This window comes from Mustela nivalis, assembly GCF_964662115.1.
Source record: "Mustela nivalis genome assembly, chromosome: 12".
NCBI classification, from domain to species: Eukaryota; Metazoa; Chordata; class Mammalia; order Carnivora; family Mustelidae; genus Mustela; species Mustela nivalis.
The window spans coordinates 14,165,376-14,187,907 of NC_139031.1; the positions used below are offsets into that span (position 1 = coordinate 14,165,376).

Genomic DNA, 22,532 nt, shown 5'->3' on the forward strand with positions numbered 1-22,532 from the left:
CGCGGCACCCCCAGCTAGCCCTCCAGGCTTTGGCAACCGAGTCTGTAATCACGGCTGTGTCCGATTCCTGCATTCTCTACTTAGGAAGTGACTCATTTTTGTTCACATTGGCCAGCCATCAACCTCCATTTCCCTTCTCTTCTGTTGCTTTTCGAAGGTCATGTTCTCACCACGAGGTCACACTGTTTTATTTCAAAAGTGCTTGCAGATGTTAAATCCCAGGGGGTCCTTACTGAGTCTTTCCATCTCTAAGGATTTCAACCATCACATCCTGTGGAAACTCTTCTCAAACAGCTAAAAAAGGAGAACCTGCTCGTGTGTGTTCATAACATCGCACGGGGCGTCACGCAGACACTTGTTCACGCCATCACTTAGCGCAGGGGCACAGTAAAGCCATCCATTTTATTGATTAAACCACGGAGAGTCAGAAAGGAGCAGACTAAGCCAGGCAAAATTCCTTCAGTTCCCACCGTCGGGGAAATCTACTTAGATTTTCTGAAAGCACCTAGGAAATGCTTCTTCAGGGGCCCCTCACTTTCTTGTGCATAATTATTTGGTGGTTCAGTCTAAATACACATGTTGCCACACAGGGCCGCCGTGTCTCATAATAAGAAGAGTCATTTTGTTCTTCCTTCCTTCTGATGAACCTGCTCTCCTCTCCTCTGACCCACACCCCCCTCCCCCCATGTTCCCAGCGACCAGTAACATCCTTGTGCGGGGTAAGCGGGAAGCAAACCAGCTGGCTTCCGTGGAGATGGGTTATTTCAACCCTTTCTAGAAAAGTGAAGTTCTCTACACGGAATGAGTGTCATAAATTCATCTCAGGGCAGGACCTGCTCATTGGTTTGTTCACTCATTCACCATTCGTTGGTGGGACAGACATTAGGAGGAACTTGCCCCAGGAGCAGGACGGAGTACCCACTGACTGTATATTCAGGAGGACTGCACTTCAGGGTGGAGCAGACGCCCCCACCCCCCACCCAGAACACCAGCTCTGGGTCCCCCAAGGCTACCAGAGAAAGCATTTGGGCTGGACTTTGAGGCCTGCGCTTCCATCTGGAGACGGAGGGCCTGGCAGCAGGAAGTGGGAGATGTTGGGACAAGGACAGGGTCCCTGGAGGCCTGGTCCCGGAGGCGTGGGGAGACAGACCTGGGAAGGAGAGTGGAAGGCCAGCCCTGTGAGAGGTTCGGGGGTGAGGCTTCACAGAAGGTCATCCGCAGGGGGTGACAGCAGCGCACTGACAGCGGCCCTGGGGAGGACCCTGTGGGGAGGACCCTTGGGGAGGATCTCGTGGGGAGGACGTGCTGGGCCGTGGTGAGGACAGAACCGAAAAGGCCTGAGGCAAGGCAGGGGTGATGTAGGAAGGCCAGAGCCGGGCTGCCCGCGGGGGCGGTGGGGCAGGACCGCTGTGGAGGACAAGGTTGAAGAAAGAGCAAGAGCCGGAGAAGCAAGGCACGAGGGGGTGGGGCGGGGGGAGGACGCTGGGCCGGTCAAAGGCGAGTCCTACATTTCGGAAGGCCAGGGATGCCCTTGAAGGAGACGAGAGACGGCACACAATGGCCTGTTTGGGGTGAGAAGGTTCTGAGCTTAGCTCCGAAGAACGTGCGGACAAAAGTCAAAGTCACGTCGCGCGGCCCGCGGGCGGGAGCCCTGGGGAGAGGCGAGGGGATCCGGACAGAGACGGTCACGGTCACGGTCGGGGCTCTGCACGCACGAACGCCTTGTGCGTTTCGGTGGGGGGCAGCACTGGCCTTTCTTCCTCGGATCCCCCTTTCCTTCTTCCTTCTCTTGTGGAAGTCCCCGCAGCGCGGAGGTGACAACGCCTGGAGCTGCACCCCTCCCCCCGTCCCGCGCAGTGACCCGCAGTTGGGTGGCGACCCACGTGCTCGGGGCTCAGGGTCTAAGCCTCACGCTTGCAAATCCTTGGGCTCGTCCGGCGTGAGCTTCATCAGTTTGTCCACGCAGAGCAGGATGAGGGTGAGGAACCACAGGCTCCAGCCCACGGCCGCCGCGATCCAGCCATACTCGTCCACGCCGGTGTGGCAGCACCGAGCCGCCTGGGGGCAGAAGTCCACGTCTGGGGGGGAAGGGAGAGCAAGAACAGCAGGGAGCACGGCACCCGCCCACCCAGCTCCTCCTCCGAGGTTTGTGAGAACAAACAGGGGGTCATAGGAGGGCTAGCGTTCACTAAAGGATGCCACACACTGTCAGGTGCTTCCCACACGCTCCCCCATTCATTCCGCACGGGGTCGAGGGACAGCGACTATTCCCATGAAGGAGCTGAGGCAGTAACTCGCCAGAGGTCCCCAGATGGCAGACCAGGACTCAAACCCAAGTGTGAAGGAATCCAAAGCCGTGAACTTAATCTCTACCTATTATCTACCTGTTCCCCTCCTTTGGAAATGCCCAGAGATAAACCCATTTGGTCATCCAGGGAGGGCAGCAGAAAGGGAGCCAGACATAGAATGAAAAAACACTGTCTATGAATTGGGCACAGGGTAACAATGCTCCCTGCTTGAGGAAGTACTGAGCTCCTTGCCATTGGGAGTAATCAAGCAGAGGATGGACAGAAATATGCAAAGAGTGTCAAAACAGAGCTCCTGCATTGGGCAGAAGTTGGACTGGCGGATTTTTACGGTTTTCCGCCTTCTAAGTTTCTAACGTGTCTTTGGTTGCTCTGCTGTGGATGGGTCACGAAAGCCATCTGTACCAAAGATGGTGGGCCTACATCAAGGCCAAGGCTGAGATAGCTTTTTCAATGTGCTAGGCAGGAAGTTCTGGAGACCATGAACAAACCACACCAGGGAACAGGAAGGCCAGGCAGGCACTGTGCCACCAGACCCCCATCAAGAGAAAGCAAGCAGTCTTCAATTTCCCTCCCAGATTCAGGGCCAGCTCTGGGGTGAGGCCAGTAGCCAGGAGAAGCTTACTGGGGCACTGCTCCAGGCTTCCGGGATCTGGGTGCTGGGTGGTCAAGGTTGAATTGTTGCTGTTCCTCGTTTCTGGAAGAAAAGACAAAAGAGGGTCTCGGGCAGTAGGAAAATTCATCCCCAGGCATAGCGTTTGAAATCTTTTTTGTGAACTCACAGTGATACTGCAAAAAAGTATTATAGAAGTCCCGGCCTAGGTACTTTAAGACTTCATGCAGCAAAGCTAACCCTCTGTTCTGGACTGAGCTGTCCCGTCCAAGTTCACTGAAGTCCTAACCCATGGTAGTGACTGCCTGTGGAGAAAGGGCCTTTAAAGAGGTTAAATCAAGGTTAAATGGAGTCATCTGGGTGGGTCCCCATCCTGTATGATGATGTCCTGCGAGAAGAGGAAGAGACACCAGGTGTGCACCTGCAGAGAAGAGACTGGGTGAGGTCACCGTGAGAAGGTGGCTTCAGGAGAAGACAAGCCTGCTGACACCTGGAGTCGCCACAGCTGTCAAAAAAGAAATTTCTGTTGTCTAAGCCACCGAGTCTGTGTATGTTGTTACGGCAACAAAGAAATACAGGCCCCTTTGCCTGTCGCTATTGTCATTCAGAGACGGTTTATCTGCCTGTCTCCTGGATTCAGGGCTTCACAGCTCATCTCCTGCTTATCTCACCCTTCAGTGGCTGACGGCTTGCTGCAAATAGCTTTCCAAACACTCTATTTTAGCTATTTCCCAGGCAAAGAGCTACGTGTAGAAATGGTTTCTTTCATCTATTTGAGAACGATCACTTAACAAGCTCCAATGTCTTCTCATAACGATCTCCAATTCCCTTAAAAAATTTGAATGACTAGGGGCGCCTGGGTGGCTCAGTGGGTTAAAGCCTCTGCCTTCTGCTCGGGTCATGATCCCAGGGTCCTGGGATTGAGCCCCGCATCGCATCATTGGGCTCTCTGCTCAGCAGGGAGCCTGCTTCCCCCTCTCTCTCTGCCTGCCTCTCTGCCTACTTGTGATCTCTGTCTGTCAAATAAATAAATAAAATCTTTAAAAAAAATGTGAACGACTGAATGTTGAAATCTGATTTTGATTCTTGACTTCTAATGATTATGCTGGTATACCTCAGGCGGATGGTTATAAAAAAAAAAAAAATCCAACAGTATGCAACCAAGTCCAGAGGTGGCTAGGATTTGCAGCCACTAGAGTTGCCTCTTGATCAGGAAGTAAAGAGCACAAAGGCAAAAAGAACTTTCGTGGGAATTCTCAAAGTTCTGTCAGACTGTGGGGGTGAAGTGGAGCTGTGGAGATGAACGTGGAGATGCCCAAGCACAGGAAGCCATTGTCTGCTTTCCTTTTCTTGACTGAGAATGAGAAGACAGATGATCTAGGTCTGCTCTGTCCCATATGGCAACTACTTGTAGCTACTTAAATTTATTAAAAATTCAACTTCCTGATCATATTAGCCACATGTCAAGCACTCTGTTACCACATTGGATCACCACATTCCGGAACGCTACCATCCTGGAAACACAGCACAGACGTTGAACATTTCTGTAGAGGCCGTTTTCAGACGACCGGCATGAGCTCTGGAAACTTGATCAGGGCAAAAAGGTCCACAGCAACCCCCAGCTGAAAGCAAACAGGGTCACGAAGCCTCGAAATAGCCGCCCTCCCTGACCCATTCCAACCAGGCACAGTTCCCTGGAACAGGGGAATTTCTCTGTTCCCACGCTCCCTTGCTCTGCCCTGTAACTACAGCCACCACCACCTCGCGGCAGTCTCTCCCTGGCTGTCCTGCCCACTGCCCCTTGCAGTGAACTCAGTCAACTTCTATCTCCTATGTTCTGCTTGGGGGAGATTCTCTCACTATTGGTACGGCTGGCTCTCACCCCATTGGGACACCCCGCAACTTCCATCATCAAAAAATTTTTAGTGTTAGATAGTGTTAGTGTTAGTCTAGGTAGGTCAAGACCAAGAGGTCAATTGCAAAGAATTGTTCTGGAAATTAATTATATGCTGTTCAGCTTCCTTGAGGATGCAAAAAAAAAAAGTACTTTGGAAACTCTCAAGGCCCCACTGACTCTAGAGCAGCGTGTCCTTCTAGGGCAGCGTGTCCTTCAAAGGAGCTTGTTGTCATGCCGCAGGACAAGTTGGGAAGAAACTCCTTGTTTAGCCAAAGCCATGAAATTGCTGCTCAGACTAATTTTATGCCACCCGCCCACCAAGCCACTCCAATGTCCTGCCTGAAGTATAGTAATTACCTTGACAAAATCTGATTGTTACTGTAAATTATTTACAACTAAATGGCTTAGAACCTGGTCTTTATTTGTTTTGGAGAAATTGATTCCTCCACATTTAATTTCCCTTAACTTCCTTGGCCTTGATTTTCATGTCCCCTCTGCCCTCGAATGGGAGTCGTCCCTGTCTAGAGCAAGTGGATGGAAAAAACCTATTTAATCAGTCGCTGGTATTATGTGAAAACATTTGAAATCGCCATTTCGATAGGTCAAAATTTTTTTCGATATCAGTGATTTTGTATGATTCGAACTGAATAGTCTGGTTAATAATTTCTAAGAATTTAAACCTCATCTTCCTCCCTCATAAGCACAGCCAGTCAGGGACTAGTCCCACTTAGGGTCACTTCCAAAGTACTGGGTGCTGGAAACACCCAACAATTAAGTGCAATTAAATTTGTCAAGCTTTTTGAGAGCCCATTATGAGCGAGTCACTATGAGGGTAAACAAACAAAAGAAACGAAACATTTATTTGAGAAGCGGTATTGGAAAATAAAACATGCTAACATTCATTGTTTACCCTGTGCTGATTTATTAAAAGTTCTTTATATGCAGTGGTCTCATTTCATCTTTAGGACAACCCTATATATATAAGCGCTATGATTATCCTCACGGTATGAATAAGAAAACTAGGGCGCAGAGACGTTACGTGATTTGCTCAAGGTTGCACAGCTTGTAAGTTGTGGAAGCCAGACTTGAGCTGAGGCTGAGTGACTAGAGCTCACGCTCTGAATCTGCAAAGGAGAGGCGGTGAGGATAAGGGAGACAGAGCTCTGAGGGCTCATTGTGGGTTGGTTTTGAGAGAGGGAAGTCTGTCAAGGACAGGGCAGGAGCTGCAGAGCAAGAGATCAAAGCTAGAGGCCACAGCCAGGAGCAAAAGAGTGTGAGAAATATCTTCCTGCGTGGGGTGCAGAGCCCAGCCTGAGAGAGTAAGCCAGGGGCTGCTACCAACCCCTCTTGTCTGGGAACAGACAGGGCAACAGCTCAACATCGCCTGTGCTCAGGGAAGGTGGGAGCATTGTAGACAGCGTTGGGCAGTGTTCCTGTCTGAGGATTTTGAGAAAGTTGCAAAGGAAGCACAGGATCAAGGGAGAGACTAAAGACCTTAGGGCAGGATCAGGAGTACAAAGCGGGAATTGCAAACCATAATAGCCAAGGGCACGGGGAAGGAACCATTGAAACATAGCAAACCAATAAAATGTTACTTTAGGCCAGACCAGTCCTTGGATGAGAGGGACCCTGGGTACATTGCTTTTTCCTCTTTCTTTATGGCAAAGTCCCCTCGAGGTGGCTAATCCTGTCCAAGCTGAGGTGCCCAGCATTTGATCAGGGGCTCAGGTAAACATCGGACACCCCCCACGCCAACCGGCCACCTCCTGTCTAATCCTTCAGGTGAGAACTGTTTGCTCTTTGCTTTGTGCGGGACCAGCCCTAGCCAAAGAATCCTCCTCCTTCCCTCTCCCTCCTCCCACCCTCTTCCTCCCTCCTCCCTCCTTCCCTCTCCTCCTCCTTTCCTCCCTCCCCCTCCCCAGCGTGGCCAAGAATAAAGCCCACAGTTCTACCTGCCAAGCAAGCCAAGTGGAAGGAGGCAAAGACCAGGCCGAGGGCCAGGGCAGCCCAGGGTGCAGAGGTGAGGCGCTTCATGCCGAAGAGGGAGAGGGAGAGGGAGGCGTCTGTTCGCACTATCCCTGCAGAGGTGCGCCGAGGGCTGTGCGTCATGTGTCCCGTGTGGACCGTGTCCTGCGGGAGCTTGAAAGCAGTGCTGTCAGAGGTGAATTTCTGCTTGTGTTTGGGGGAAGAGAGAGGGGGTGGAGCAAAAGGAACCAGCTGTCACTCCTCGCTCTTACCTCTTCAGGAGGGAAGCTGAGCTATGTTGGCTGGGGGAGGAAGGGAGGGGTAATTTATGCAATTCTGCCTTGAGTTCATTGGTTATCCCTGCTGATAAAAGAGGGGGCCAGAGCAGAGTTTTGTGCCCTGCCAGCTCCTTGCGGTTGAGTTGGCTGCCGCTTTCATCTGCCTGGTGTAGCCCTGGATCCTTGATTCTCTCTAGTCCAGTATTTACTGACAGCTACTATGTGTACTGAACTATGCTAGAATCTGGGAATGACCGCCCTCGAAGTCCTTTCATTACACACGCATGTCATCCAAACACAGACCAGTGTTTCAGGCATGACTGGGGAAGGACAGAGTGCTTTGGGTTCTTGGCAGCAAGAAGCTACATCTGCAGATGGGATGCTTCAAGACCAACACGGTGTTGGAGTTGCACCTTGAAGGGTGAATAGAATTTTCACAAAGAGAAGAGGAGGGCACTGTAGGTTGGAGGGACAGAGGAATCAAGGGCCAGAGGTAAGGGGTGCTCAGGAGTCCACCGTGAGTCCACTGCAGCACAGATAATGGGACGGGACCAGAGGAGCGGGAGAGGGGGAAGTGACCAGCGAGCCATGGGACTGAGACTGGTGTGCCAGGCTGGGCGGCGGGGGCGGAGATGGGGGGGTTTGAAACAACCAGGAGGCAAAAGAAAGTCTTTGTGAAGATTTTGAACCAAAGAGTAACATATATTGAACACCCCCCATTTATATGAAAGGCATCACCATAGGCATTTGGGACCCAACGATGCCTAACATGATCCTACACTTGATCCCACTCATGGTCCAGCAGTGAGACCAGCCATAAAGAAAGATGTGTGATGCAGTATGGTAAGACTCAAACATGGGTGTCTTCTACAGTAGAAGGGGGGAGTGGTCCACTCTGGGGAGAGTGGTTCAACCTGCCTGAGAGGTACAGGGGACGCATTCACGGGAGAAGTGACATTTGGGCTGGGTATTAAAGTTTGCATACACAGGTGGGAGCTGATGGGGCAGCCCACACAGGGGAAAGAGGATTGTCTGGGGGCCTGCGGGCCCATCATGTATAGATAAGAATGCTGTCTTTGTGCCCAAGAGCTGGCCTAGTCAAGAGAGTGAGGGATAAAGTCTGGCTGGTTCGAAGCTCTGTGGAAGGACATGTAAGCCACGTGTCATCTCGGGTAAGGGTGTCTTACTGGAGTACATCAGCCCAGAAGAGGCATTTTTTCCTAATTTGCCCAAAAGTACAAATGAGTGGTGGCCCTATAGTCTTGGGGTTGGAGGGTTGGGAGCAGAGGTGCTTTAAGAAGGCTAACCTGGGGGCACCTGGATGGCTCAGTGGGTTAAAGCCTCTGCCTTCGGCTCAGGTCATGATCCCAGGGTCCTGGGATCGAGCCCCGCATCGGGCTCTCTGCTCGGCAGGGATTTCAGGGATTCCCCCCACCCCCCGCCTTTCTCTCTGCCTACTTGTGATCTCTCTCTGTCAAATAAATAAATAAAATCTTAAAAAAAAAAAAAAAGAAGACTAACCTGCAGGGGATGGCACACACATCCACGTTAGACATACCGCTTGGTAGAACTTTCAGTTACCGAGCAGCTGCTGTGTGCTGGGCGTTCGCTATGGGAGAGACTTCTGAAGTGGCTCAGGTACCCCAGTCCTTGTCCTCAAGGAGTTCAGGGCCCGGTGAGAGAGAGAGAGAGAGGAATAATGACAACACAATAAAATAAGTGTGGCAAGGAAGTCTGGACAAAGAATGGGAAAATCATGGAGGAGGGTTGGGGACTAGGGAGTTCAGTGAACATTTTGTAATAAGGAAGGCATTTTGACATGATCCTTGAAATCTGTGTGGTCCGTCAGGCACGGGAAAAGGGGACAGTGCGTGTGCAAGACCCGTGAGGCATGAACGCGTGCCTCTTGTCCGGGAAGTAGTCACTGCCTTGGGAGCATGAAGTGGGCTGAGGATGTCTGGTTTGACTAAGAACAGATCATAAACGGTCCCGAATTTATGACAAAAGCAGACAAAGCAGACTGGCCTCTATTTTACCACTGGGGCACATTTTAGGGAACTTGTGTATGTGGACAACTTAATATTTCAGAAACATGGAAGATAGATCCACAGAGGGCAGGCCTGGATTCAGAGAGGTCCTCTAAGACACTGTTGCTCTAAGACACTCTTGCAAAAATCCCAGCCAGACAGGGTACCTGGCTGGCTCAGCTGGTAGACCATGCCACTCTTGATCTTGGCATTGAGAGTTCTAGCCCCATGTTGAGTGTAAACCTTACTTAAAAAAAAAAAAAATCCCATCCAGAGATCCAAAGAGCCCTGAAATAAAAAGCTGGACTGAAGATAGAGAAGAGGGAGCAGAATTAAGAGGCATTTATCTGGCTGAATCAACAGAAGGGAACCCAGGAAGTGGCTTCCCAAGGTTCCAGCTGGGGCGGGTGGGTGGCCATGGAGTCAGCCTGGGGTGCAATTTCAGCCCAGCTTTTCTTGGCTGAGTGGCCCTGGCAAGTTACTTTATACCTCAGGTTCTTTATCTGACAAGAACTAAGATCCATCTCATGGCTTGTTATGATGCCTGAATGAAGTGACCCACGTGACCGGTTTCCCTGCAGTGCTGCGAGCCCGTGGTAGTAAACACTCTGTCAATGCCAATGTTAACTCTTATTTGAACAGAAGGATCTTTAAGTAGAAAATGTGGGACGAGGTAGTCCTCTGGAAAAAATGATGAAATCGATGTGCTGACTTATTTATATCCTGCGTGGGTCCAAAAAGAGTTGAAGGAAGCTTCCCTACAATTAATTAAGCCAGATAAAATAAATTTAAAATGAATAGGAAGAAATGAGGCAAAGGAAAAGCTAAGAGAGGAAATAGAAGAGGGATCTCTAAGTGACTTTAGAGCACAAAATGGCACACATGTTTTCTAAGCTCTGCATTGAACCGTGGGAAGAGGATAGGTCATCTGCCTACAGGTTACCCACATGACTCATGGGCTCCGAAGATGAAAAACAACAAAGTGAGTACAACCACTCTTGATACCAGAATAAGAGACATTTTTCTCCTTGGTTCCTCCAAAGAGATGACATGACTTAATGGGACGTACGTTATTCTGGATGTTTCCTTCACAGTAAACCCTGCGGTAAGCCTCAGAGACTAGGGCTGATTTATCCCACGAATGCTAGAGATGATAGCAGTGCCTGGAGTTCGACAACATTTTTGAGGGTCTTGAAAATGCAGGACACCTGAAAAGAGGTTCTTGGCTCCAAAATATGAACAACAGATCGTGCATTCAGAAGGAAAAGATGACTTCAAAAGCAAAGTCATACAATTTGTTTTCAACTTTTAAGCAGAAATGGACGTAGGGTGTTGGGTGCTTTTTAGTACGTTGGATGTGCTTGTCCCTCTGAAATGGTGACAGCCTGGGACGTGCAAAGATTTGAAACAGCCTTGCCTAGGGTCATTGTTGATGGTGGTTTGAGTAGCACCCACTGATCTAAGCTGACAGCATCCTATCGAATCATACCAGGGAAAGCAATTCTGGGAGTAGCAGTAGAGAGAGCAAGGACGATAATCTGTCCCCTGTCTCTTTCTTTTTAATACACTGTGGTTTGATCCTGGACTGTTTTAGATTAGGAAGTTTGCAAATCAATGGAAAGACAAACATTCTCTTAACAGATGAGAGGATTTTCTTATCCTAAAATAGGATAATATGGGCTTGACTGGTGTCTTATACCTTGTTAATTCCCCAAGTCTGGGCTGCATAGTAGATATTCTTACAAATATCACCATTATGAGCCTTTTTAAAAAAACAGGTCTGTACTTAATAACTCTGTGCAGATGGTTACCTCACCTAGCAACTCTCTCATACATTTTATATTAGGTTTGCTTTGGAGAGCGTACCGGGAAGTTGTGCTGCTCAAAGCTAGACATTTTCTGGGAACTTCCTCAAGATTATTTTTTTTAAATGGTTGAGTTAAGTGTTTGGTTACCTTTCAAAAAAAGTCCAGGCTAAAATGTGGCCAGCCTCCATGGTGGCATTTGGGATGGGACTGGCCGAGATGGTTGATGGTGGGAGTTTCGTGGCCCTCACTGCCTCCAGTTTGATGTTTTCCTTGATAAAGTTGCATTTGAAAAAGAAAAGGAGCGGGGCACAGTGTTTCCTGTGGTGAAAGACTGAAAACCAGCATTCTGTGGGCTGGAGTGTTCGCCTATAGGTGGGATACTTTATGAGAAGGAAACTTCCCTTGTGATTCTGATAGGCCCCTTTCCTGTCCCTTCCATCCCTGGGAAGAGACCACTGGCTTTGAACTTGGGGTTTCATTTCCAATGAACCCATTCTGAAGAGAAGCATGGCCCTAACCACAGTTTTGCCTGCTATGCCCTAACTTCTGACCAGACACGGGCCCATGTCTCTTTCAAGCAGCGGGCTTTGTCACACTCTGTTTTCTGAAGATAATGACAGTCTACGTTTGCGCATGGACTGAGACATGTAGCTTCCCCTGAGCAGGACCTGGTTTGTGGGGGAAATTAACCAGTTATGGGTCTATAATTTGGAGAGCGTGAGAAAGAAAAATGAAGTTCAATCCCGAGATCACGCCATAGGGGTGACCGAAGCAACAAAGTGAACAAGGTCTTGGGCCCACCATTTGGAAGCATTTCTGAATCGTTCCCAGGATAATTCATTCAATTATTGCATGAGGGGTGGGGGTGGGGGGATGGTACCAGACAGAAGTGAGGTTAACAAATGGAGGAGATTTCTTCTTGGCAAAGGCCATCTTCCATGTGGGCCCTGGATCTCATTCCCTCCCATCTTCTTAGATTGCACTGCAATCTGTGAACATTCTTTGAGGATTTCTATGTTTTGTTATTCATTAAGACACATCATATGGCCATTTGGGGAAAACATTTGGCCGTGCTTGAAAAGAATGTGTCACACAGTTGTGGGGTTCAGTGTTCCATGTAAGTCCATTAGTGTTAATTGTGTGGCTTACATCTCTTGTATCCTTCCTGTTTTCAAAAATCTGGTCTGCTTATCCTGTCAAATACTGAGACAGATAACTGTGGATTTCTCTCTTTTCTTTGCAGTTTTGCCTATTTTAGCATTAAGTAGTTGAGGCTGTCATTAGGCCTCATGCCTAATTGACACCCTGGTGAATTGAACCTTCTTAAAAAAAAAAAATCACTTTGTAGTATCCCTCGCTATCTCTAGTGGTACTTTGTGCCATCAAGTTCACTCTGACGTTACTACAGCTAAACCGCCGTTTTTTTACTTTGTTTTGCATGCTGAGCCTTTTCCTATCATTTCTTTCAACTTTTCTGAATTCTGACTATTTTGGATGTATACCTCACAAAAATGTAGTGTAGGATTTTTTATTTTTTAAAAGCTGGCCTTAGATTATTTACAATAGCCAACTTATGGAAGCAATAAAAAACAAAACAAAACAACACAACCTGGACTTAGAATCTTTGTCTTTTTTTTTTTTTTTTAAAGATTTTATTTATTTGTCAGAGAGAGCAAGCAAGAGCGAGCACAGGCAGACAGAGTGGAAGGCAGAGTCAGACAGAGAAGCAGGCTCCCTGCGGAGCAAGGAGCCCAATATGGGACTCGATCCCAGGACGCTGGGATCATGACCCGAGCTGAAGACAGCTGCTTAACCAACTGAGCCACCCAGGCGTCCCAGAATCTTTGTCTTTAATTTGGCTATTTAACCTGTGTACGTGGGATGTATCGATAGCGATTGGTTTAGGTTTGAATCGCCTTCTGACCGAGTGCTCTCTGGTTTTCCCATCTGTTTGACATCCCTTTTTTTTTTCCTCACCACTTTTGGATTGCATTTTTTATTCTGTTTTTTTTTTTTTTTTTTTTTTTAAGAGATTACTGCAGACATTCTTGTCTTTTCAAAGTCTAATATTGACACTTTTACCATCTTCCCAAACAATATGAAGAGCTTAGAACTTTAATACTACTTGTCTACTCCTAATTTTTGTATCATTACAATTATGTATTTTAAGTATACACACATATATTTTTTATCCTGGTAACTCATCATTACTATTGTAATGTTTACTTAAATTTATCCATGTATTTGCCACTTGATTGTTCTGGATTCCTTTCTGCAAGTCTTGTCTTCCAGCTATGTTTCTTCTTCTTGAAGAGGATCTTCAGGTATTCCCATGGTGGAGTGATTAATGCTCTCAGTAGTTGTTTGTTAGGATATGTTTCTCTTCTTCCTTTATTCTTGAAAGTTATTGTCATTGAGAGCAAAATTTTAGCTTTTTTTCTATCAGTGCTTTAAAGATGTCATTCTAGGGGCACCAGGTGGCTCAGTGGGTTAGAGCCTCTGCCTTCAGCTCAGGTCATGATCCCAGGGTCTTGGGATTGAGCCCCGAATCGGGCTCTCTGCTCAGCAGGGAGCCTGCCTTCCTCTCTCTCTCTGCCTGCCTCTCTGCCTATTTGTGATCTCTCTGTCTGTCAGATAAATAAATAAAATAAATTAAAAAAATAAAAGATATCATTCTATTTCTTTTGACTTCCACCGTTTCTTTTGAGAACTGTCTGCTAACTGTGCTCCCTTCTAAGTAATTTGTCTCTCGTTAGTTTGGTTGTTTGAAACATTTTTTGCCTTTGGTTTTCAGAAGTTTTATTACAATGTGTTTAAGTATGGGTTTCTTTTTGTCTCTTTTGTTTGGGGTTTGTAGGCAATAGAATATGGAGTATGATGTCTTTCATCAGTATTGAGATGTTGTCAGCCATCAAATACTACTGTTGTCCCATTCTTCTCTCTCTGTCTGGTCCTCCAATTACACATAGGTTAGACTTTTCCACTGTAGACTCTAATACTCTAACCCTCTTCTTTATTCTCCATCCTTTGGTTTTCATGGGCTTTATTCTGAATATTTCTTCTGCCCTATCTTTTATTAAATCTCTTATCATCTGTGTCTAATAAACTTTTATAATTATCCATAGGAGTCTTAATTTCAGTTATTTTAGTTATTGTTCTGGAATTTCCACTTTGTAGACTATTAAATAGCTTTTTGTTGTATGGTCTCATTTTCCATCTTCATGACCAGAGTGAACATAACATAAATTATGCTTGATAGCATCGATATTTGTTCACCCCCATTGATCTCTTTTTATGGTCCATTATTTCTCCTGGTTGGTTTTCATTCATATCACTGTGTTTCCTTGTATACCTGGTTATTTTTATTGTGTGCATAATTACAATTACACACAGTTGTTTGTAGAAATAAGTTGAGACTTAGGATGAGTCATGGTTGTTTTTTTGTTTTGTTTTGTTTTTGTTTTTGGTTTGGTAGCTTCAGTCGGGGGCCAACAACAATCTGCCACAATGTGTCTAGTCTCCAATACTGAGATATTTATAGCTAAGTTGTTGACTTTGTAAGGGTTAATTTATTTTGGTAACCTTTCCTTCTATGTGCAGCTCTTTGGAAAATTTTTCACCAAGGTAATTAGAGATGAGCACAGAAATGCATATCCAAGATTCTCCACCTCAACATTACAATATTTATGAAAATGAGAGCTTAGAAGCAGCGTATAATGGGATAAAAGATAGCTTTTAAAACACTGTTTTACACTGATATTTAATTATTTGGAAAAACACTTGCTGTATAATACAAAGCAGAAAAAACAGGATGTGAAACTGTATATTTAGTAGAATTCTAGTTTTGTAATACACATGCATATGCAAAGAAGAAGCTTGGGAAGCATCCTATCAAGATGTTGGCAGTGGCCGTAACTAGAATTAACACTGCAACAAATTTTATTTTCTTCTTTACACTTTTATAGGTCTTTCAGATATTCTGCAATGAGTGCATATTCCTCTTTTTTTGAATATGTATTACTCTTATAATCAGGCAATAAAATCAAATTAATACATCTTAACGTCTTTTTAAAAAAGATTTTATTTATTTATTTGATAGAGAAAGAGCAAAAACAAGGGGAGCAGCAGGCAGAGGCAGAAGGAGAAACAGGCTCCCCACTGAGCAGGGAGCCTGACTCAAGGTTTGATCCTAGGACCCTGGGATCATGACCTGAGCTGAAGGAAGATGCGTAACAGACTGAGCCACCCAGGCACTCCCTGATTGTTTGTTTTCAATTAAAAAAAATACATTTTTTTAAAAAGAATATTTCAGGGGCACCTTGGTGGCACAGCCAGTCAAGCATCTGAGTTTTGGTTCCGGGTCAGGTCGTGATCTCAGGGTGGGGAGATCAAGCCTTTTGTCAGGTTCCGTGCTCAGTGTGGAGTCTGATTCAGGTTCTCTCCCTCTCCTTCAGCTTCTCCTGCTTGTGCTCTCTCTCTCTAAAATAAATAAATGAATCTTGAGTATTTCACAAGAAAGCAATATAATTACAATAGAGCAGATAGACTACATTTAACAGTACTTATCAGGTGGCCTGGGAAAATTTTCAATGTCAAGGAATCTTCTTTTCCATAAAAAAAATTTTTTTAGGTGCTATTTATTTATTTGTTTGTTTTAGAGAAAGAGAAAAAGGCAGGGAGGGGCAGAAGGAGAAGGGCACACACAGAGAGAGAGAAAGAGAGAGAGAGAGAGAGAGAGAGAGATTCTTAACCAGGCTGTATGCCCAGCACAGAGCCCAGTGTGGGGCTTGATCTCACAACCCTGAGATCATGGCCTGAGCCAAAATCAAGAGTCAGATGTTTAACTGACTGAGCCACTCAGGTGCTCCCCTCAACCACCCCCCCCACCAAAAAAACAACAAAAAAAACCTAATTAAATGTCAAGTTGTATGTGGTGTAGATAATTGCTTATTGACAGACAGCCTCTGTTTTTGGAGTGCCCAAGGTATATAACAGAAGGTCACACTCCAGAGTGTTCAGGACATAAAGAAGACTAGAAATGGGACAGAGAAAAAAAGGTAGAATCTCAATGTTGGAAAGGGACCTTGAGGCCATCAGGCCCAATCCTTAACTAGTAAGAATGTTCTCCTCCAAAGAAAGTAGTATGTTAGAGAGCTTGGTAAGGCTGTATTTGACCTCTCTTGCCTCTCGAGGTTGTTACTGGACTTCTGCTACAATGACTCACGTAGCAGGTTTCTTACTAATTGTTTTTTTTAAAGATTTATTTATTTATTTTTGAGAGAGAGAGAGAGAGAGATCACGAGAGCATGAGCAGGAGGGGCAGAGGGCGAGGGAGAGAGAATCTCAAGCAGGCTCTGTGCTGAGCCCGATGTGGGCCTTGATCTCATGACCCTGAGATCGTGACCTGAGCTGAAACCTAGAGTCGGACACCACCGACTGCCCACCCAGGCACTCCTGTTTCTTTCTAATTTTTAAGGCAGCCAGTTCCACTGTGGGATAGCGCTACCTGTTGGAAATGTTAGTGAGTTACTAGCACCAAAAAGGTAAGGGCATTTTAAGGTAAAGTTAATACAGTGGGAGGGGAGGGCCTGTCCAGCTCTAAAATTTTATAATTGGCAATTGCTGGCTTCTTCATTCCCAGCCTTACCGTTTGTACAAAATATTTCTGTTGGCTCAACAGTGCTTGTGGTCAGTTTCATTTTTGTTTAGTAAACAGAGATGTATGTTCTCAAAGAGTAATTTTAAGCTAAGGTTTTTGGAAAATAAACTGCATGTTTGTGATAAACACTCAGCCCATTTTTCTTTTCCAGTTTGTCCACATGAAACTAAAAAGGATCAGAGAGCTGAGTCAGACACTTTGGGGCCTTCTTCCCTCTGGCTGTGTTCTTCTGGCTGCTTCTGGAACTTTCCTTCACTCTCTGTCGTTTGTCTGGGCTACCCATGGCCCGGAGAACCAGTTGTGAGTCAGGAGTCCCAGATTCTATGTTCGTGTTGTCTTCTTCTGTGTGACCTTGGGGGAGGTCACGTAACCTTGGTGATGATGGTACCCAAGAGAGGTGGTGGGAGCTCTCTGGGAGAGAGACACATGGGGGAAAATCCAGGGAAATGTTGCCCTCAATTCTTTGTGAGAAAATTTTTATCTGGGGTCCCCAGGACCCTCCAGATAAGCTAGGTTATCCCTACTAGGGGTTTTGCTACCTGTATTGCCTAATGCAAAGGGATGTTTTGTCCTGTGAGAGACAAACAGGAAACTATTAGTGATGCTGTGAAGAGACTCTAAGAGTCTAGAGCCCGTATTCTGCTTCTAGCCACTAATTCGCCTGCGGACCTTAGGCAAATTCTTTCACCCCCTGGGTTATTTCCTCATCCCTACAGCAAGGGGGTTGGACTCGATGATCTCTACATTTTCCTCCAGAGGTACAAATCTGTGACTCTGTGTTCAACAGAGTATAGTTAATGGAGAAGCAAGTCGAGGTGGCCATCATGTGGAAAAGGGCCTCCCCAAGGGAGTTTGGAGTAAATATTATTATGGAAAAGGCAACTAAGTGGGGAGGTGCTCCTGAGTGCAAAATGGGGAGGTCTGAAAGGTAAAATGCATCGGTGACAAACTTTGAGGCATTCTGTTTTCTTCATGAGGAAATTTTGTTTTCCTATATCTCACTGCCAGTCGGTCTGTGACTTGGCAAGTGAAGACAGAAAGGAGTGGAGTGTGAAGTAGCTCCGCTCTGGAGAAAGGAGACGCAGAGAGACGAGGCCAAGATACGTGGAGGTGGAGGACAAGGAAGCTGGAGGGTTCCATGATGGAGGGTTTTCTCCTGAGGAGTGAGGCGGCCGCCTGCTGAGGAGAGGGAGGTAAGATGAAATGGAGCAGGGGAGGAGAATGTGGCTGTCAGGGGACTCTTTCTTTTTTAGGGAATAATCTTGGGTTGTAGAGTTGAGTTGTAGAACAACTCTGAGGGCCAGACTGATGTTGGAGGGCACCATTGTACATCGTGACACTCCCTGGAGAGGGTCCACGGCCAGGAGGGGACAGGGAAGTACTCGGAGAAGATTCTGGTTTGAGCACACATCACACTGACCTCAGTGTGCTGTAGTGACATGAGCTCTTGGACATTACTGTCAACAAATAGCATCTTTCTGCTCGCGTGTGTATACGTTGAATGTCATTCCCTCTCTTTTTAGCGACCTCAAATCATTCCCTCTGTCTCTAGCACTTTCCCTCTATGAATGCATCTGAGGAAGGATTGTGGATGGCGCGGGGTCAGTGTGTGGCAGACGGTGAAGTGTGCCAGGCGGGTGGATGATACAATCCATTACACGAATGAAGGTGATCTGGCCGGAATTCAGTTCAGAAAAATTAGACACTGTTTTTGGAAAAACAGGTTGTTACTTTTGCAGTTAGATTGTTATTTTTGGATTAAATTCCTTGGGAGTGTGTTAGCTTGCTCTCCATGTATCCCTTTTGGTTTTTTAAATTATGATGATCTCCTGTAAGGTGATCTTGTACCGCTGAACCTGTGGTCGAGCAGAGTACCTTTGTAATGCCCTCTATTGGGACGTGGGAACAAAGGAGGCCCTTTGTTCAAAAGAATGTCCATTTGGAAGGTGTAAGTGGAGTGTTCACGTCTTTGGCTCCTCGAGAGCCATTTTATAGAAAGTCCTCGGGGTACAGAAGTGCCTCGCCAGAGATCTGCATAGACAAGTATAAAGAGGCCCCAAAGGGCACTGCACTCCAGCCTTGTCTAAAGAATGGGACCATTGGCACTAAAGCCTAAGCGTCAAAAACATTTGATAATAGAGGGAACTGAGTCTGTTCTAAGAAGTTTGTTTTTCTCAAGGCCCGATGCCAAAGGTGTCAATTTCCTTTAAAGTATTGGGTTGAGAATTTTGAGAACTCATAAAAACGAGGCTCAATGACCAACAGGAAAACTACTGGCTTGCGGGGAAATGTAAAAGCCATCTTTGTATGATTCCAAGTGATTGTCTCACAGGCACTTAATGGATAAGGAAAGGTAGAAGATGCCGGTTTCCCGATGTGCTGGGCAGCTGGAGCTAACAGAATTATCTTGGACTATCAACTGTCTCTTCCTTGAGAAAATAAGTGAAGTCTTCCCATGGTGCCAGTTGTCTCCTCAGTTCCTGTCCCGCTCCCTCCTTCCCTTTCACAGCCTGAGATCTGGAGAGAGTTTGAGAGTATCCGGCATTCGTCACCGGCCACTGACTTCCCAATTCCCTAGTTGCTTCTTTAAATTCTGCCCCTGCAGGAGGTCCATCAAGGTCACCAGTAACCTCCAGAGGACAGATAGTCAGCACTCCATGTTTCTCGAGACACTTGCTTCTCTTGACTTCTCTTCTGACTGTCCTCCTCGGTCTCTGTTTCTGGTCCATCTTCTCTGTCCTGCCTTCAGACCTCTGGGCTCTCCCACTCTGGGGCCAGACTTCATTGCCTCCCCCTCATTGTGAACTGAATTGTGTCCCTCTCACCCACTCCCTATTTCCATAGGGTGACGTTCTAACCTCAGGACCTCAGAACGTGACCTTACTTGGAAATAACCCGTTCTTTGTTAGTATCAATACCTATTTTTATGAAAATACAGTATTTTCCAAAACAATTTAGTGAAAAGAATAGCAGGGATTGCTTTATTTTGCAAGTTTCCTTAATGGTTGACTTAATAGGAGACAGCTGGATGCCTTTTGCATATCTATTTTTACTTTCGGACTCGTTGCTATATGTTTTTTGTTGAGATATGTGATGAAAATCTCGCCTCACATAAAGATGTAGTTTGAAAAAAGGGAAAAAGGGGGATGCCTGGGTGGTTCAGTTTGTTAAGTGTCTGTCTCAGGTCAGGATCCCAGGGTGGTGGGATGGAGTCCCGCATGGGGCTCCTTGCCCCGCAGGGAGCCTGCTTCTCCCCGTGTCTGCTGCTCCCTCTGCTTGTGCTCTCTCTCTCTCTCTCTCTGACAAATAAATAAGATCTTTTAAAAAAGTAAAAATAAATAAAGAATGGAAAAATGTTACTAGTCTTTTCAGGGAGTTTGTGTATCTTTCATTGATACTCTCCTGAAACTTAACAAGTAGTCATTTTTAAAAGCATGGGTGCCATATGGAATCAGAAACCAAACCATTGACCTTTTCATTACAATCCCTTGGCTAATCGTGTAATTTCCATGGATCATTTGCCCAAATGTGGCTGTATAACATCATGAATTGGGCATTTGGGAAATATTGGTTCCCTGGGTTTTGCAGATCTGGCAAATGCTGTCACATTTCATCATACAACCACTTCAAAAAAAAAAATCACATTTATAAATATCCCCCACAGAAATATCCTCATCAGAAAAGTTTTCTGCATTGAGAAGCTGTCAAGTTCCTGTTGGCGCATAAAAGTTTTCTAAAATTTTAATTGTGGTTTGAAAGTTAGAATTTCATCATTGGCAACAAACAATGTCGGTTGTTTTCCTTTGAAATGACAGAATCGTTTGGATTGGCTCTGAGAACGCGTCCGCCAAATGCCTCTGTCTGAATAAGCATCACTTGTCAGCTGTTCCTTCAAGTAAAGATGGTGTTTATGAAAAGAGCAGCTCATTCCGCTGACAACTCACACCAGTGTTTTCTTGACTTCATATGCCAGGGATGTGCTTTCTGGGTGCTTTCCGTTTTGTCCCCCAGGATATTAAAAATAAAATATTATCTTATGGTTCGCCTGGACCACAGCTCTGCCTGCTGGGGCTCTTGCCTCCCTCCCCACCTGCTCTGCATTTACCACCCCCACCCCTGGCTCTGGACCCATCAAGGGCACCAGCCGCTCTTGTGATAAAGCCACAGTCCTTAATAGGGTCCAGGCTTGTGGCTGTCCTCCTTGGGCTTGCTGCGCCAGTGCAATCCCACTCCCCCGCACTCCTTCTCTCTGCCCTATTTATCCGGACTTCTTTCCCCAACAAAGAAGTTGGTTGTGCAGCCCAGAGAGCTGTGTTTTCTCCTTCTGTGTACACATCACAGTTATTACACATTTGTCCCTGTGGTTATTTAATAATCTGATTACTGAGCCCAGAGTGTCTCAGCTCTTGGAGCCGCGCTATCGGGGTTCAAGTCCCTGTTTTACCACTTGCTAGCTGAGCATCCTTGAACTTGTCACCTGTCTCAGATTCCTAATCTGTAAACCAGGTAAATCGCAACAATGAGGATTTAAATTATATCTATCTCTTCGGGCTTTGTCTTACATCAGGTCAGAGAAAACCTCATCTGGGTATTAGCCATCGAAATTAGGATTATTATGTTTGACTGTCCTGCTAGACTTCACCAGAACAGGAACAGGTTTGTTCATGTTGTACCTTGTCTGGCACATCATAGTTACTCAGTACTTTTGAGATGATTTTCTTTTATTGTCAATGAAAATTTAGTTTTAATTAAATGTTTGATTTTCTTTAAAGTAGTCAATGGAGGAGCCCCTGGGTGGCTCGGTCGTTAGGCAGCTGCCTTTGGCTCAGTTCATGATCCCGGGGTCCTAGGATAGAGCCCCTCATTGGGCTCCTTGATCATCAGGAAGCCTGCTTCTCCCTCTCTCCCTCCCCCTGCTTGTGTTCCTTCTCTTGCTCTCTCTCTTTCAAATGAATCAATAAAATCTTTAAAAAAATAAATAAAATGGGACGCCTGAGTGGCTCAGTGGGTTAAGCCTCTGCCTTCAGCTCGGATTATGATCCCAGGGACCTGGGATCGAGCCCTGCATCAGTCTCTCTGCTCAGCAGGGAGCCTGCTTCCCCCCCCCTCTCTCCCTGCCTCTCTCTCTCTCTCTGCCAAATAAATAAATAAAATCCTTAAAAAATGAAATAAAATAGTCAACGGATGCCAATTTAAAAAAAATCAAGTGGTGCAAAGAGTTTATCAAAATAACGATAAAGTCTCTTGCTCCCCTCCATGTGCAATTTTGTTCCCTTAGGATTACTTTTGTCTAGTTTTTTCTTCCTGTGGTTACTTTCAAAATCTCTAGATAATAAGCTGTCATTGCTATTCTTGATTTCTCTGCCTTAGACAGTATCTATTGACTTGTCCACTGCTTTAGATATGGTCTCTCCTTCCTCTACTAAAATGCAAACTCCACGAAAGCAGTGACTTGGTTGTGTTTCCAGCTGTTCTGCAGAGCCTAAAACAGAGCCCGACACATTGTAGGTACTCCCCAAATAACCGTGGTGCCTAAAACAGAGCCTGACATATTCCAAAATAACCACGGAATGAGTAAGTGGTTACATCAAGACACGCTTCTGGAAGTTTCTGTAGATGCTTAGCCTTTGGCTTGGCAAAGCACCAGTAATGCTCAATGGAAATGAAATGCGCCCTATTTCTATCTTTGCTTTTGCACAACTGTTATCTTCTGTCTCTTCTCTGATCAGTTTCCATATCCATTTTACAGCTTACCCAGCTGTGAATATGAAGCCCGCTCAAGTTGCCATTTCATTTTGTATCATTGTATCACTAAGGACTGACAAGTTTTCCCCCAAAGAATTTTTTGTATTGTTTCTCTCTTTGTGGACAATAACTATTATTTGCAATGCAGAAATCCATAAAGCTCTAAAAACAAAAATAGTTTTTATGGACTTGGCAGCACAATCTGACCTGATTAACATGAGGCAGGTATGATTT

General features: G+C 45.9%; 2 protein-coding genes across 2 annotated transcripts in view; one reads left to right on the plus strand and one right to left on the minus strand.

The window, feature by feature from the left end:
* Positions 1 to 371: 371 nt before the first annotated feature.
* On the minus strand, positions 372 to 6,925 carry TMEM213 (transmembrane protein 213; the record flags this gene model as incomplete). The annotated part of the gene is made up of 3 exons (XM_082693967.1): positions 372 to 2,078; positions 2,932 to 3,003; positions 6,769 to 6,925. The coding sequence occupies 3 exons, from the start codon at positions 6,923 to 6,925 to the stop codon at positions 1,909 to 1,911; spliced, it is 399 nt and encodes a 132-aa protein (XP_082550093.1). The 3' UTR covers positions 372 to 1,908.
* Positions 6,887 to 22,532, plus strand: part of ATP6V0A4 (ATPase H+ transporting V0 subunit a4) — a 71,551-nt gene continuing 55,905 nt past the window's right edge. The window contains exon 1 of the mRNA XM_082693973.1: positions 6,887 to 6,977. The gene's annotated coding sequence lies outside the window, so the exon portion shown is untranslated. The remainder of the gene's footprint in view (positions 6,978 to 22,532) is intronic.